Source organism: Mustelus asterias, chromosome 5 (genome assembly GCF_964213995.1).
Source record: "Mustelus asterias chromosome 5, sMusAst1.hap1.1, whole genome shotgun sequence".
Classification (NCBI taxonomy): Eukaryota; Metazoa; Chordata; class Chondrichthyes; order Carcharhiniformes; family Triakidae; genus Mustelus; species Mustelus asterias.
In genome coordinates, this window is record NC_135805.1 from 45,898,515 (window position 1) to 45,911,018 (window position 12,504).

General features: G+C 46.9%; 1 protein-coding gene across 5 annotated transcripts in view; it reads left to right on the top strand.

The window, feature by feature from the left end:
• The window catches only part of orc3 (origin recognition complex, subunit 3), a 94,415-nt gene that overhangs the window by 67,553 nt on the left and 14,358 nt on the right, over nucleotides 1–12,504 (top strand). For 4 of the 5 annotated variants that reach the window (XM_078212469.1, XM_078212470.1, XM_078212473.1 and 1 more), the window contains 2 exons: nucleotides 5,705–5,846; nucleotides 8,009–8,125. In XM_078212469.1, coding sequence (XP_078068595.1) covers nucleotides 5,705–5,846; nucleotides 8,009–8,125 — 259 coding nt within the window. The remainder of the gene's footprint in view (nucleotides 1–5,704; nucleotides 5,847–8,008; nucleotides 8,126–12,504) is intronic. The other variant, XR_013497755.1, reaches the window with a different exon arrangement.

Genomic DNA, 12,504 nt, shown 5'->3' on the forward strand with positions numbered 1-12,504 from the left:
CTGAAATGGCCTAGCGAGCCACTCAAAGGCAATTAAGGATGGGTAATAAACGCAGACCCAGTCAGCAATGCCCACATCCCATAAATGTTTGAATTTAAAAAAAACTCGAACATACGCCAGTGTTTTAACTCCATCCGTGACTTGAGAAATACTGAGAGATTCAGGCATTTTGCTGAGGAATTATGTATCGGTATTTTTGAATTAAATTGATTTGATTTATTATTGTCACATGTATTGGGATACAGTGAAAAGTATTGTTTCTTGTGAGCTGTTACAGACAAAACATACCATTCATAGAGTACATGGGGGGGGGGGAAAAGGAAAGGATAGGGTGCGGAATATAGTGTTGCAGTTACTGATAGGGCGGAGAGAAAGATCAGAGCGTTATTAGGAAGTTTAAAACAGTTAGAGTATTGTTTTAAGAGCGTAGAACGAGAGTAAAAGATTGAATTTTAAGGTATGCTGGGAACAGCTGGTAAGAAGTCGCCAGGCTCTGGCGCCATCTAGAATAGCAACACACACCTAACTCGAAAAAGAAAGTCTGATAGCATGGTTCAATGGTAAGTAATTAGCCATAATCCACAAAGGCCCATTGGTATCTCTGTCACTTAGGGAGAGAAACTATTGGTTACGTATAGCTTGCGGAGCACCACCCTGCAAATGCAAAGGGGTAGGTCCCCATAAGCTACCACAGCTATTACAGGGACTGAATCCACAGTATTGGCATTGTTCTGATCACACTGTAGCCAGCTGAGCGAACCGCGCTCCACATGTACAATATGTGGGTAATATTTTAAAATGAAAGCTGACAGATGAATCTTTACAATTGCTTGTTGGACAAATCCAGTTGGACTTCTCTTATTCTGTTTCACGCTTTGGTTATTTAAAGTGCAGCCAGAATACTGGCTCAAAAATTCCAAACTGACATTAGCACCTGTTTTTACTCTATTTTTAAGCAATTACCCCAATGATTTGATTTTTGATTTGATTTTATTATTGTCACATGTATTAGTATACAGTGAAAAGTATTGTTTCTTGCGCACTATACAGACAAAGCACACTGTACATCGAGAAGTAAACGAGAGAGTGCAGAATGTAGCGTTACAGTCATAGCTAGGGTGTAGAGAAAGATCAACTTATTGCAAGGTCCATTCAAAAGTCTGATGGCAGCAGGGAAGAAGCTGTTCTTGAGTCGGTTGGTACGTGACCTCAGACTTTTGTATCTTTTTCCCGACGGAAGAAGGTGGAAGAGAGAATGTACGGGGTGTGTGGGGTCCTTAATTATGCTGGCTGCTTTGTCGAGGCAGCGGGAAGTGTAGACAGACTCAATGGATGGGAGGCTGGTTTGCGTGATGGACTGGGCTTCATTCAAAATTAATTAAAGTTTCTTATCTTATCTTGGTTAAAACCATCAGGACATACAATCAATCAATTTGTGAACAAAACTGAAAAGCCACGAAATTAAAAGTATATCCTGGAAAGAAGAAAAATTCAATCTACCATAAATGTTTTGAGCATTGCACTCATCATTTGCTGAGAAGCAGTTCTTGTTTCCGCTTGCCTGTTGGTTCTGTTTGCCCTCGTCATGCCACTCAGAATTGAATGCTCATGGCTTCACAAAACCTGACTCAATCAATGTTTGCTTTTCAGAATGTTTTGTTAGTTCTTTTCTCTGTTGCTGGGCGATGACTTGGAAACTCTGTCTCTTGTTTGAAGGAACATTAATGATAGACATATGTAACTTGCTAACTTTGCTCAGCTGCCATTGCTGTAATGACAAGAGATGTGAACCAATATTGCCAGTCTAGATTCCAGCTTTAGCCATCTTGGCTCACTCCAGTTTTAGTACCAATGGGATTGCTTACACCTGTGAGAAGCTGTTGAGCGGCACGGTGACACAGTAGTTAGCACAGCTGCCTCACAGTGCCAGGGACCCAGGTTCAATTCCGGCCTGGGGTGACTGTGTGGAGTTTGCACATTCTTCCTGTGTTTGCATGGGTTTCCTCCGGGTTCTCCAGTTTCCTCCCACAGTCCAAAGATGTGCAGGTTAGGTGGATTGGCCATGGTGGGTGTGTGGGGTTGTGGGGATGAAGTTGGGGGGTGGGGGGTAGGGGGGGGGGGGCTGCTAGGTGGGATGCTCTGTCGGAGAGTTGGTGCAGACGCGATGGGCCAAATGGCCTCCTCCTGCACCTAGGGATTCCACGATTCTATGAAATAAAGCAGGTGATCCACGCAGACACAGGGAGAATGTGCAGTCACCCAAGGCCGGAATGTGCAGTCACCCAAGGCCGCAATTGAACCCAGGTCCTGGCACTGTGAGGCAGCTGTGCTAACCACTGTGCCACCGTGCCCAAAGCACCTAATGCTTAGTCTTCAGCCGGCTTTTACCTGAAAGGCTCTTTCCGAGCAAGAACTGGATATCATTATTGAAGGTATATTTAAGTGTCGACGTTGGTCACAATGGTAGGTATGTGCCATCTCTGAGTCAGAAGGTCATGGATGTGCAGACCCCCATTCAGGACATGTACATGTAATCGAGGCTGACACGTGAGTGTGGCACTCGGGGAGTGCCACAATGTCGGAGGAGCACTTCTTTTGAATAAGCCCTTAAACCAAAGACCAGCCTACCAGTTCAGGTGAATGCAAAATAAAAATCACATTGCATTGTTTGATTCAAACCTGGGGAGTTCTCCCAATGTCTTGTCAAAAATTAATCCCTTAAGAAACACCAACAAAAATCAGATTAACTGTTTGTTTGTCTTGTTGCTGTCTGTGAGAACTTGCAGTGCGCAAATTGGCTGTCGCAAATGCCTATGTTACGAAATGACTACACTCCAGTGATGATGTACTGTCTGTGAAAGGCTTTGGGACATCCTGGGTTGCTGCAGTGTATCATAGATGGTGCCAATTACAGCCATAATGCTTCTGTGGTGGAGGGGATCAGTCGAATCAATTGTGGCTCAGTTGTTTTGGATTAACTTCAGAATAAAGCTCCCTCTTGCTTTGCCCTAATATGATGTTACCTCAGACTGAGGTAGCATCAGCCTTTTGTTCCACCAGTTTTGAAGGATTCAAATTATGAACCCAAGGGTTGTCTGATATTTTTCTGTCTCACTTGCTACCAACTGTGTACAGGAAATATGGTGTAGTTCGCGTTTATTTGGGCTCACTATTGAGCCAGTGAATTATTGTTTGCACTCCGCCCCAAACATTGCAAACCAGTAAAATCTTCCCACCTTGTGACTTACGGCAGAATTTATAGCACCGAAACAGACCATTCAGCCCAACTATATATGATGGTATTTGTGTTCCATGCAAGCTTCATCTCATCTTATCAACATATCCTTCATTCCTTTTCCTCTCGTTACTTATCTAGCTTCCCCTGATAGCATCAATGCTATTTGCCTCAATCACTCCAATCTGCTTGCAAACTCCACATGTTCAGCACTTTCTGGGTTTTGAAATTTCTGTTGAATTCCTTATTGGATTTGTTGGTGACTATCTTATTTATGACTGCCTTATGCATTATATTTTATTCTAATGCACAGAACAAAGTACAGAATACAAGTTTTAAAATTTAAAGTTTATTTATTAGTGTCACAAGTAGGTTTACATCAACACTGCAATGAAGTTACTGTGTAAATCCCCTAGTCGCCACACTCCGGCACCTGTTCGGATACACTGAGGGAGAATTTAGCATGGCCAATGCACCTAACCAGCACATCTTTTGGACTGTGGGAGGAAACCCACACAGACACAGGGAGAATGTGCAAACTCCACACAGTTAGTGACCCAAGCCGGGAATCGGACCCAGGTTCCTGGTGCTGTGAGGCAGCAGTGCTAACCACTGTGCCACAAGTATGAGAGTGCTCACTCCCTTCGTATTGCTCATAGTTTAATGCTGTGGGGGCTGGAATCTGTCAAGCAGTGGCAGTGATTTTCAGATTGAATCTGCAATCGAAAATTTCCTCAACTTGATTGAGGTAGGGGGCGGGCAATAGGGGAGGGCAGTGGTGGAGAATCGGGTCAGGTCTGATAGATAGTCAAGAGGTTTGGGGAAGGTTAGTTGAGCAAGGATTAGGTCAGTAGGGTATTCTGATTGAGTGGACGGATAGTCAGGTCGGCTCTCGGAGATGGTTGGGATAAGTCAACGAGAGTAGTCCATGGAGGGGGGCGGGGGGGGGGGGGGGGGGGAGCAGAGGCCTCGGTGTGGGTGATTGAGAAGGTCAGCTGTGTAGTTACCCAGATGTTTACACTACATTTTAATATATCTAACAACATTTCCTGGATAATTATCCAGGTAAGCACGAAAATGCCTGAGGTCTCTGACTCTAGCTCATTCGCAGAGGGTCCTGGGGAGCAGGGGAATTGTCCATCAGATGTTCAAATTCCTTGGGCAATTCCCACATAGGTCCACATGTCAGGGTTTGTGCAGGATTTTGTCTTCTGTCACACACCTGGGGCCTGATTTTACCAAAACTTGGTGCCCATTTTCAGGCGCGAAATCGCAGTAAAGTTGGGCGTCCGGCCTATACCGCGATCTGCACCCGATTCCGAGCAGATCGCGGCTTTACCGACACCCGATTCGGGTGCAGGTCCGGCCCGCGCTGAATCGGGCGGCCCGACGATTTAAATGTATTTGCATGCATTTAAATCGACTTAATGAACCGCGCGCCCAACTCTACCGCCAAATCCCACTTTACCGTCTTCTGGCCCAATCCGCGTCCGCGCTGTTACCCACCTGCAAAATAAAAGTCTGAAGTCACCTCTGCAGCCTCCAAAGAGCGGGGTCAGAGACTGCAACGGCTCTCTGACCCAGGTCATCCTCTGGTTGGGGCGGGAGGGGGGTGGGAGGAGGAGAGGGGGTGTGATCCATAATCCCCGGGGGGGGGGGGGCGGGGAGGAGAGGGGGTGTGACGTATCATCCTCTGGTCGGGGGGGTTCCGCTGCCAGTCTGCGGCTGATCCCTCCTGGCACCATCACTGGTACACTACCAGCCACAGATTACTCTTCCCTGCAGGTGGGAGAGAGCGGGAGAGATGGCTGTGGCTGGTAGTGTACTAGAGATGGTGCCAGGAGGGATCGGCCACAGACAGGCAGCGGAACCCCCCGACCAGAGGATGATGCTTCACACCCCCTCTCCCCCCCCCCCCCCCCCCCCCCGGGGATGATCGGTCTCACCCCCTCTCCCCTCCCAGGGGATGATTGGTGACACTACCCCCCCACCCCCCCACCAACCAGAGGATGACTGTCAGAGAGCCGCTCTCTCCGCTTTCTGCTTTTTTTTCCACGCCTGGGCGCGCTGTCAGATTTTTTTGAACTGCGCTAAGCCCCACCCACAGCGCGAATCAGGCCGGAGCCGGCAAAATGCGTATGGGCGCGCTGGAAAGAGGATTCCAGGCGCGGATCTATTTGACGCCCGGATTCGGCACTTAGACTCAAAATGGTAAAGTTCCCCCCCCCTAGTCTCTGACGATGTGGAGACTGGAAGACTTGGACCAAAGTTCTTTGCTGGAGTAAACTGGACTGTAATCCGCTATCTAACACGGGAGCAGCTGATATGAAAATCGGGTGCATTTTAAATGGATTTCATAACCCCACCACCCAGAATGTCCTCAATTGTGAGGTGCCTGGCCCCAGGATAGTTTGCTCTGTTGTAAGGTACCGGATAATAATGCAACCATGGTTTTTGTGCTTTTTGCAGACAATATCTTTTGCCTCCAGAGACTCAGCCACTCCATGAGGTTGTATATTTCAGTGCTGCCGGCACTATTCGCCGACACTTAAATGCTGCACCTCGCACTGCCTTGCAGACCGCCTTAAGTAACCCATACTATTATCTACAGGTAAAACACTGCAAACAACCAGTTCATTGTTTAAACATTTCATACAGGCCTGTGCAGCCGTTTTGCTTGGGGTTGGAGGGGGGGGCCACATTTGCATATTATCCTCACTCAAAGGGCCGATAAGAAATTTCGGAAAGATAAGGTTTGGCAGAACAATAAACTGAATTTTTTTTAAAGTTGGTGTTTTAAGGAAAGTAAATGGTTTCTGAGCATAAGTAAGGCAATCCAAGAGCAATAAACAGTCAAGTTTAAACGAAAGAGTAAGTAATAATAAATGACCAGCATGCGAGACGCTTATTGTATGTGGGTGGGGCTGTGTGAGTGGGTGCGTGTGTGTGTGTTCATGTGTGGCCGTAAGAGTGAGTGAGAAACCGGAGACTGGGCATAAGGCAAATTCACGCTCACTCCCACACACTCACTCACTCAGTGCCTTGTACTCACCCCCACACACTCACTCAGTCTCTCATACTCACCCCCACACACTCACTCACTCAGTGCCTTGTACTCACCCCCACACACTCACTCAGTCTCTCGTACTCACCCCCACACACTCACTCAGTGCCTTGTACTCACCCCCACACACTCACTCACTCAGTGCCTTGTACTCACCCCCACACACTCACTCAGCCTCTCGTACTCACCCCCACACACTCACTCACTCAATGCCTTGTACTCACCCTCACACACTCACTCAGTCTCTCACACTCCCCCACACACTCACAGCGTCTCACACCCCTCACACACTCACTCAGTGCCTTGTACTCACCCCCACACACTCACTCACTCAGTGCCTTGTACTCACCCCCACACACTCACTCAGTCTCTCATACTCACCCCCACACACTCACTCAGTCTCTCGTACTCACCCCCACACACTCACTCACTCAGTGCCTTGTACTCACCCCCACACACTCACTCAGTCTCTCGTACTCACCCCCACACACTCACTCACTCAGTGCCTTGTATTCACCCCCACACACTCACTCAGCCTCTCGTACTCACCCCCACACACTCACTCACTCAATGCCTTGTACTCACCCTCACACACTCACTCAGTCTCTCACACTCCCCCACACACTCACAGCGTCTCACACCCCTCACACACTCACTCAGTGCATTGTACTCACCCTCACACACTCACTCAGTCTCTCACACTCCCCCACACACTCACAGCGTCTCACACCCCTCACACACTCATTCAGTGCCTTGTACTCACCCCCACACACTCACTCAGAGCCTTGTTCTCACCCCCACACACTCACTCAGTGTCTCGTACTCACCCCCACACTCACTCAGTGCATTATACTCACCCTCACACACCCACTCAGTGTCTCGTACTCACTACCCCACACTCAGTCTCTTGTACTCACTCCCACACACTCACTCAGTCTCTCACACTCACCTCCACGCACTCATTCAGTCTCTCACACTCACCCCCACACACTCACGCAGTGTCTCGTACTCACTCCTACACACTCGCTCAGCGTCTCCCACTCACCTCCGCACACACATCATCCTCACACGTCGCCCCCACCATACGCTCACTCAGTCTCTCACACTCACCTCTACACACTCATCAGTCTCTCATACTCATCCCCACACACTCACTCAGACTCACACTCACGCCCACACACTCGCTCAGTGTCTCTCACACTCCCCCACACACTCACTCAGTCTCTCTCTCTCTCTCTCTCTCTCTCTCTCCCCCACTCACATATACATTCGACCTCCCAGAGACTGCAGTGACATCTGCACCTACCACTCTCCTGATCAGAGGCTCCGCATCTAACACATAGGCTTCGCAGCCGCCATATCATCAAAGGGGTCCCAACTCACTGCTTCTCCCCCCTCCTCGGGCCCTGCTCTGTGGCTCACTGCCTGTCCCCGCCCAGGAGACTGGGCTCCTCCAACATTTATGTGCAGCATGAAAGGGCAGCCAGTGACATTCATGATAAGGCTTAGGGTGGGTCAGATAGTCCAGGGTAGGTCAGCAGGCAGCGACAGACCCCTCCACATAATGTGGGGTCAGTTAGCAGCGAAAAATCCAAACCTTTGTGTTGCTTATTTAATCCTAATGGCCTAAACCTCTCCATTCCACACATATCACCTTTATTTTAAAAAACCCAAAATTAACCTAATTTTACTTTTTTGCAACGGAGCAGAATGAAGCCTTGAGGAGTGAGGGAGGGACCATTAGCAATACAGCACCTGATATTTGTATAGTCTACAAACTTCACCTGGAGTGTGGACGGTTGATTAACCTGTACGACTGGTTGCAGGTGAGTTATGTTGTTTAAAATTTGTACTCTTTAGGTTCAGACCATTAAATTGCATCTCTTTCAAGCCAAGTTAATGTACTAATTGATCTTGGTGGTCTGATTTGGGCTCTCTTCACTGGTGAAACATGAATACTAATAGTCCAGTCCTAACCTCCGGGCCCACAAAACCTCAACATGGCTTGTTAGCACATCTAGTCGGATCAAATGGAAAGAGTTTCCTGGAGTGCCTGGCCGCACAAGCTGCCAATGGCTGCAGGCCTGGAGACCCAGTTCAAGTATAAGGTAGGAAATAACCAGATAGCAACAGAATGATAGGAAATGACTTTTATTTGACTTACGTGGTGTTATTGAGCTATCTCACTTGTTGTATATAAACTGCATCCAATGGAACTTTGCCATTTTTCCACTTCCAAAGTTGCACTCTACGTACTTTGCACGAACCTTGGATATTAAGAGCTGATGTATTATGTTAGTAGTCATGTTTATCTTAACGTACCAGTATAAATAATTTTTTCCTTAATTGCTAATGATTTCACTATTGAATTTTAATGTTGCCTCTTCCTTCCAGGGAATAAAACTTTACTTTCTTAAAAGTGATGATTAGTTCCTTATCTGTAGCACTGAGCCATACAGAACAATAAATTCTCGGGTTCCTTTTTTTTAAAAATAATGTTTTTATTGAGAATTTCCAACTTTATAATCAACAAATTCCCAGGATTCCAAACAATACAGAGCAATCATCATTTCACATACATCCATGGAGAAGACCAGCAAAGATCTATGCAAATAATTCAAGGAATCAGACGTCAAAATCTCTGCCACTGTGCTCAGCGCCTCCTTTCGCATGGATATTGAAAGGATTGAACAGAAAATGAGTGGTCGGGAATCAAGACAACAGGATAAGGCCACGAAAACGTGGCATTGTGTTCCACATCCTATCATGGAACAATAAAATGCAAAGAAAGTCTCTCAGGATGAGGCACACTGGAAGGCACCATCAAGGCAGGGGATACTCCGAAAAGCAGCTCTCCCTCTACACAAAGGAAATTCCCCCATACCAAGAAGACACCCCTCCCAAATAAGTAACCAGGTAGCTCTCAACTCTGCTTACTCAGTCAAGTAACCTCAGAAAACCAGTCCAAAGATACTCGAAACTCAAAGACCTATCAACCATGCTCGGGCATGCGCCAACGGCAAGGAAAAGAAGTCCTGTCCACTCCAAGATATTTACTCTTGTCTGCACAGGATTTCCTGAACCCTGAATCGCTAACAAAAAACAAAGAAGAACATGACACCAATAGTTCTGATTGGGGGGGGGGGGGGAAGCTTTCCTCGCCCAATATAAGGACTTACGGCCATACCAACCAACTCTACATTTATCCGTCCACCCGCCATCCTGCTGTGGTGCTACTCATCTTTTCTATAACTAAAGCAAAGGGTACTGCAAAAGGTTGTACTCCTTATGTGCTTAATGCAAGGATTACAGCACACACAAAAAATATGTATTGCGCAATCTTTAAGACATACAACCCACTCAGAGCTTCCCCAACAGGCAAAAAGAAAGAAGAGGGCCCTGGCTGGAGAACCTAGACCCTCCACCCCTGCCATCGCTGGAGCACCGGTGGAAGAACCATCATCAAGGATATAAAAGATAGTGATCCCGAATTTATTGGATAACAAGTAATGAAAAAGAAAAGAAATCCCAAGCCTCTGTGCTCAAAATATGCCCTTATCAGGATTAAAGACACAATCACATAATCAGGAGTAAAATCACAAGGGAACAAAGTTCAGGATTAATGACAAACTGCAGGATTATGAGCCATCCACGGAGTTGGAAAAGGCCAAAGACGTGACTGGATCATTGAGGAACATCCAGGAATCATCCAGAATTTCACTGATGTCTCCTTGAGTTAAATAGCGATAAAGAAAGGAAAGATAGGTTATGAAGCTAGGCTAGCTCTAAATATAAAAAAATGATAGTAAAAGCTTTTACAAATATATAAAAAGGAATAGAGTGGCAAGAGTGAATGTTGGACCCTTGGAGGACGAGAGGGGGGATTTAATAGTGGGAAATGAGGAAATGGCTGAAACTTTAAATAAGTTTTTTGTGTCGGTCTTCACGGTGGAAGACACAAATAGTTTACCGAATATTAACGATACAGGGTTGGTAGGAGGAGAGGTACTCAATACAATTAATGTTACCAGGGAGGCAGTGCTTGGTAGACTAACGGGACTGAAGGTGGACAAGTCCCCGGGCCCGGATGGAATGCATCCCAGGGTACTGAAAGAAATGTCAGAGGTAATAGCGGATGCGTTAGTGGTTATTTATCAAAATTCGTTGGATTCTGGGGTAGTGCCGGCGGATTGGAAAACGGCTAATGTTACGCCGCTGTTTAAAAAAGGAAGTAGACAAAAGGCGGGTAACTACAGGCCGGTTAGCTTAATGTCTGTAGTTGGGAAAATGCTGGAATCCATCATTAAAGAAGAAATAGCAGGCCATCTGGATAAGAATGGTTTGATTAAGCAGACGCAGCATGGATTCATGAGGGGAAAGTCGTGCTTGACGAACTTGTTGGATTTTTATGAAGATGTGACTAGTGCGGTTGATGGAGGGGAACCGGTGGATGCGGTGTTTTTGGATTTCCAAAAGGCGTTTGATAAGGTGCCTCACAAAAGGTTGCTGAAGAAGATTGGGTCACACGGAGTTGGGGGTAGGGTGTTAGCGTGGATTGGGGATTGGCTATCCGACAGGAAGCAGAGAGTCGGAATAAATGGGTGCTTTTCTGGTTGGCAGATGGTAACTAGTGGCGTGCCGCAGGGATCGGTACTGGGGCCTCAACTATTTACCATTTATATAGACGATCTGGAGGAGGGGACTGAGTGTAGAGTAACAAAGTTTGCAGACGACACAAAGATAAGTGGAAAAGTGAATCGTGTGGAGGGCTTAGAAGGTCTGCAGAGAGATTTGGACAGGCTGAGTGAGTGGGCGAGGATCTGGCAGATGGAGTATAACGTTGACAAATGCGAGGTTATTCACTTTGGAGGAAATAATAGCAAATTGGATTATTATCTAAATGGAAAAAAATTACAACATGCTACTGTGCAAAGGGATCTGGGGGTCCTTGTGCATGAGACGCAAAAACCCAGTCTGCAGGTGCAACATGTGATCAAGAAGGCAAATAGGATGTTGGCCTATATCGCAAGGGGGATAGAATATAAAAGCAGAGATGTCTTGCTGCATCTGTACAGGGCATTGGTGAGGCAGCAGCTGGAATACTGTGTGCAGTATTGGTCCCCTTATTTGCGGAAGGATATATCGGCCTTGGAGGGAGTGCAGAGAAGGTTCACCAGGTTGACACCAGAGATGAGGGGTGTTGATTATGAGGAGAGACTGAGCAGATTGGGTTTGTACTTGTTGGAATTTAGAAGGCTGAGGGGGGGGGGGGGATCTTATAGAGACCTATAAGATAATGAAGGGGCTGGATAGGGTAGAGGTGGAGAGATTCTTACCACTTAGAAAGGAAACTAGAACTAGAGGGCACAGCCTCAAAATAAAGGGGGGTCAGTTTAGGACAGAGTTGAGGAGGAACTTCTTCTCTCAGAGGGTAGTGGTTGAAGGGTCTTTTTCCGGCTGGAGGTCTGTGACCAGTGGTGTTCCGCAGGGCTCTGTACTGGGACCTCTGCTATTTGTGATATATATAAATGATTTGGAAGAAGGTGTAACTGGTGTAATCAGCATGTTTGCGGATGACACGAAGATGGCTGGAATTGCGGATAGCGAAGAGCATTGTCGGGCAATACAGCAGGATATAGATAGCCTGGAAAATTGGGCGCAGAGGTGGCAGATGGAATTTAATCCAGATAAATGCGAAGTGATGCATTTTGGAAGAAATAATGTAGGGAGGAGTTATACAATAAATGGCAGAGTCATCAGGAGTATAGAAACACAGAGGGACCTAGGTGTGCAAGTCCACAAATCCTTGAAGGTGGCAACACAGGTGGAGAAGGTGGTGAAGAAGGCATATGGTATGCTTGCCTTTATAGGACGGGGTATAGAGTATAAAAGCTGGAGTCTGATGATGCAGCTGTATAGAACGCTGGTTAGGCCACATTTGGAGTACTGCGTCCAGTTCTGGTCGCCGCACTACCAGAAGGACGTGGAGGCATTGGAGAGAGTGCAGAGAAGGTTTACCAGGATGTTGCCTGGTATGGAGGGTCTTAGCTATGAGAAGAGATTGGGTAGACTGGGGTTGTTCTCCTTGGAAAGACGGAGAATGAGGGGAGATCTAATAGAGGTGTACAAGATTATGAAGGGTATAGATAGGGTGAACAGTGGGAAGCTTTTTCCCAGGTCGGAGGTGACGATCACGAGGGGTCAC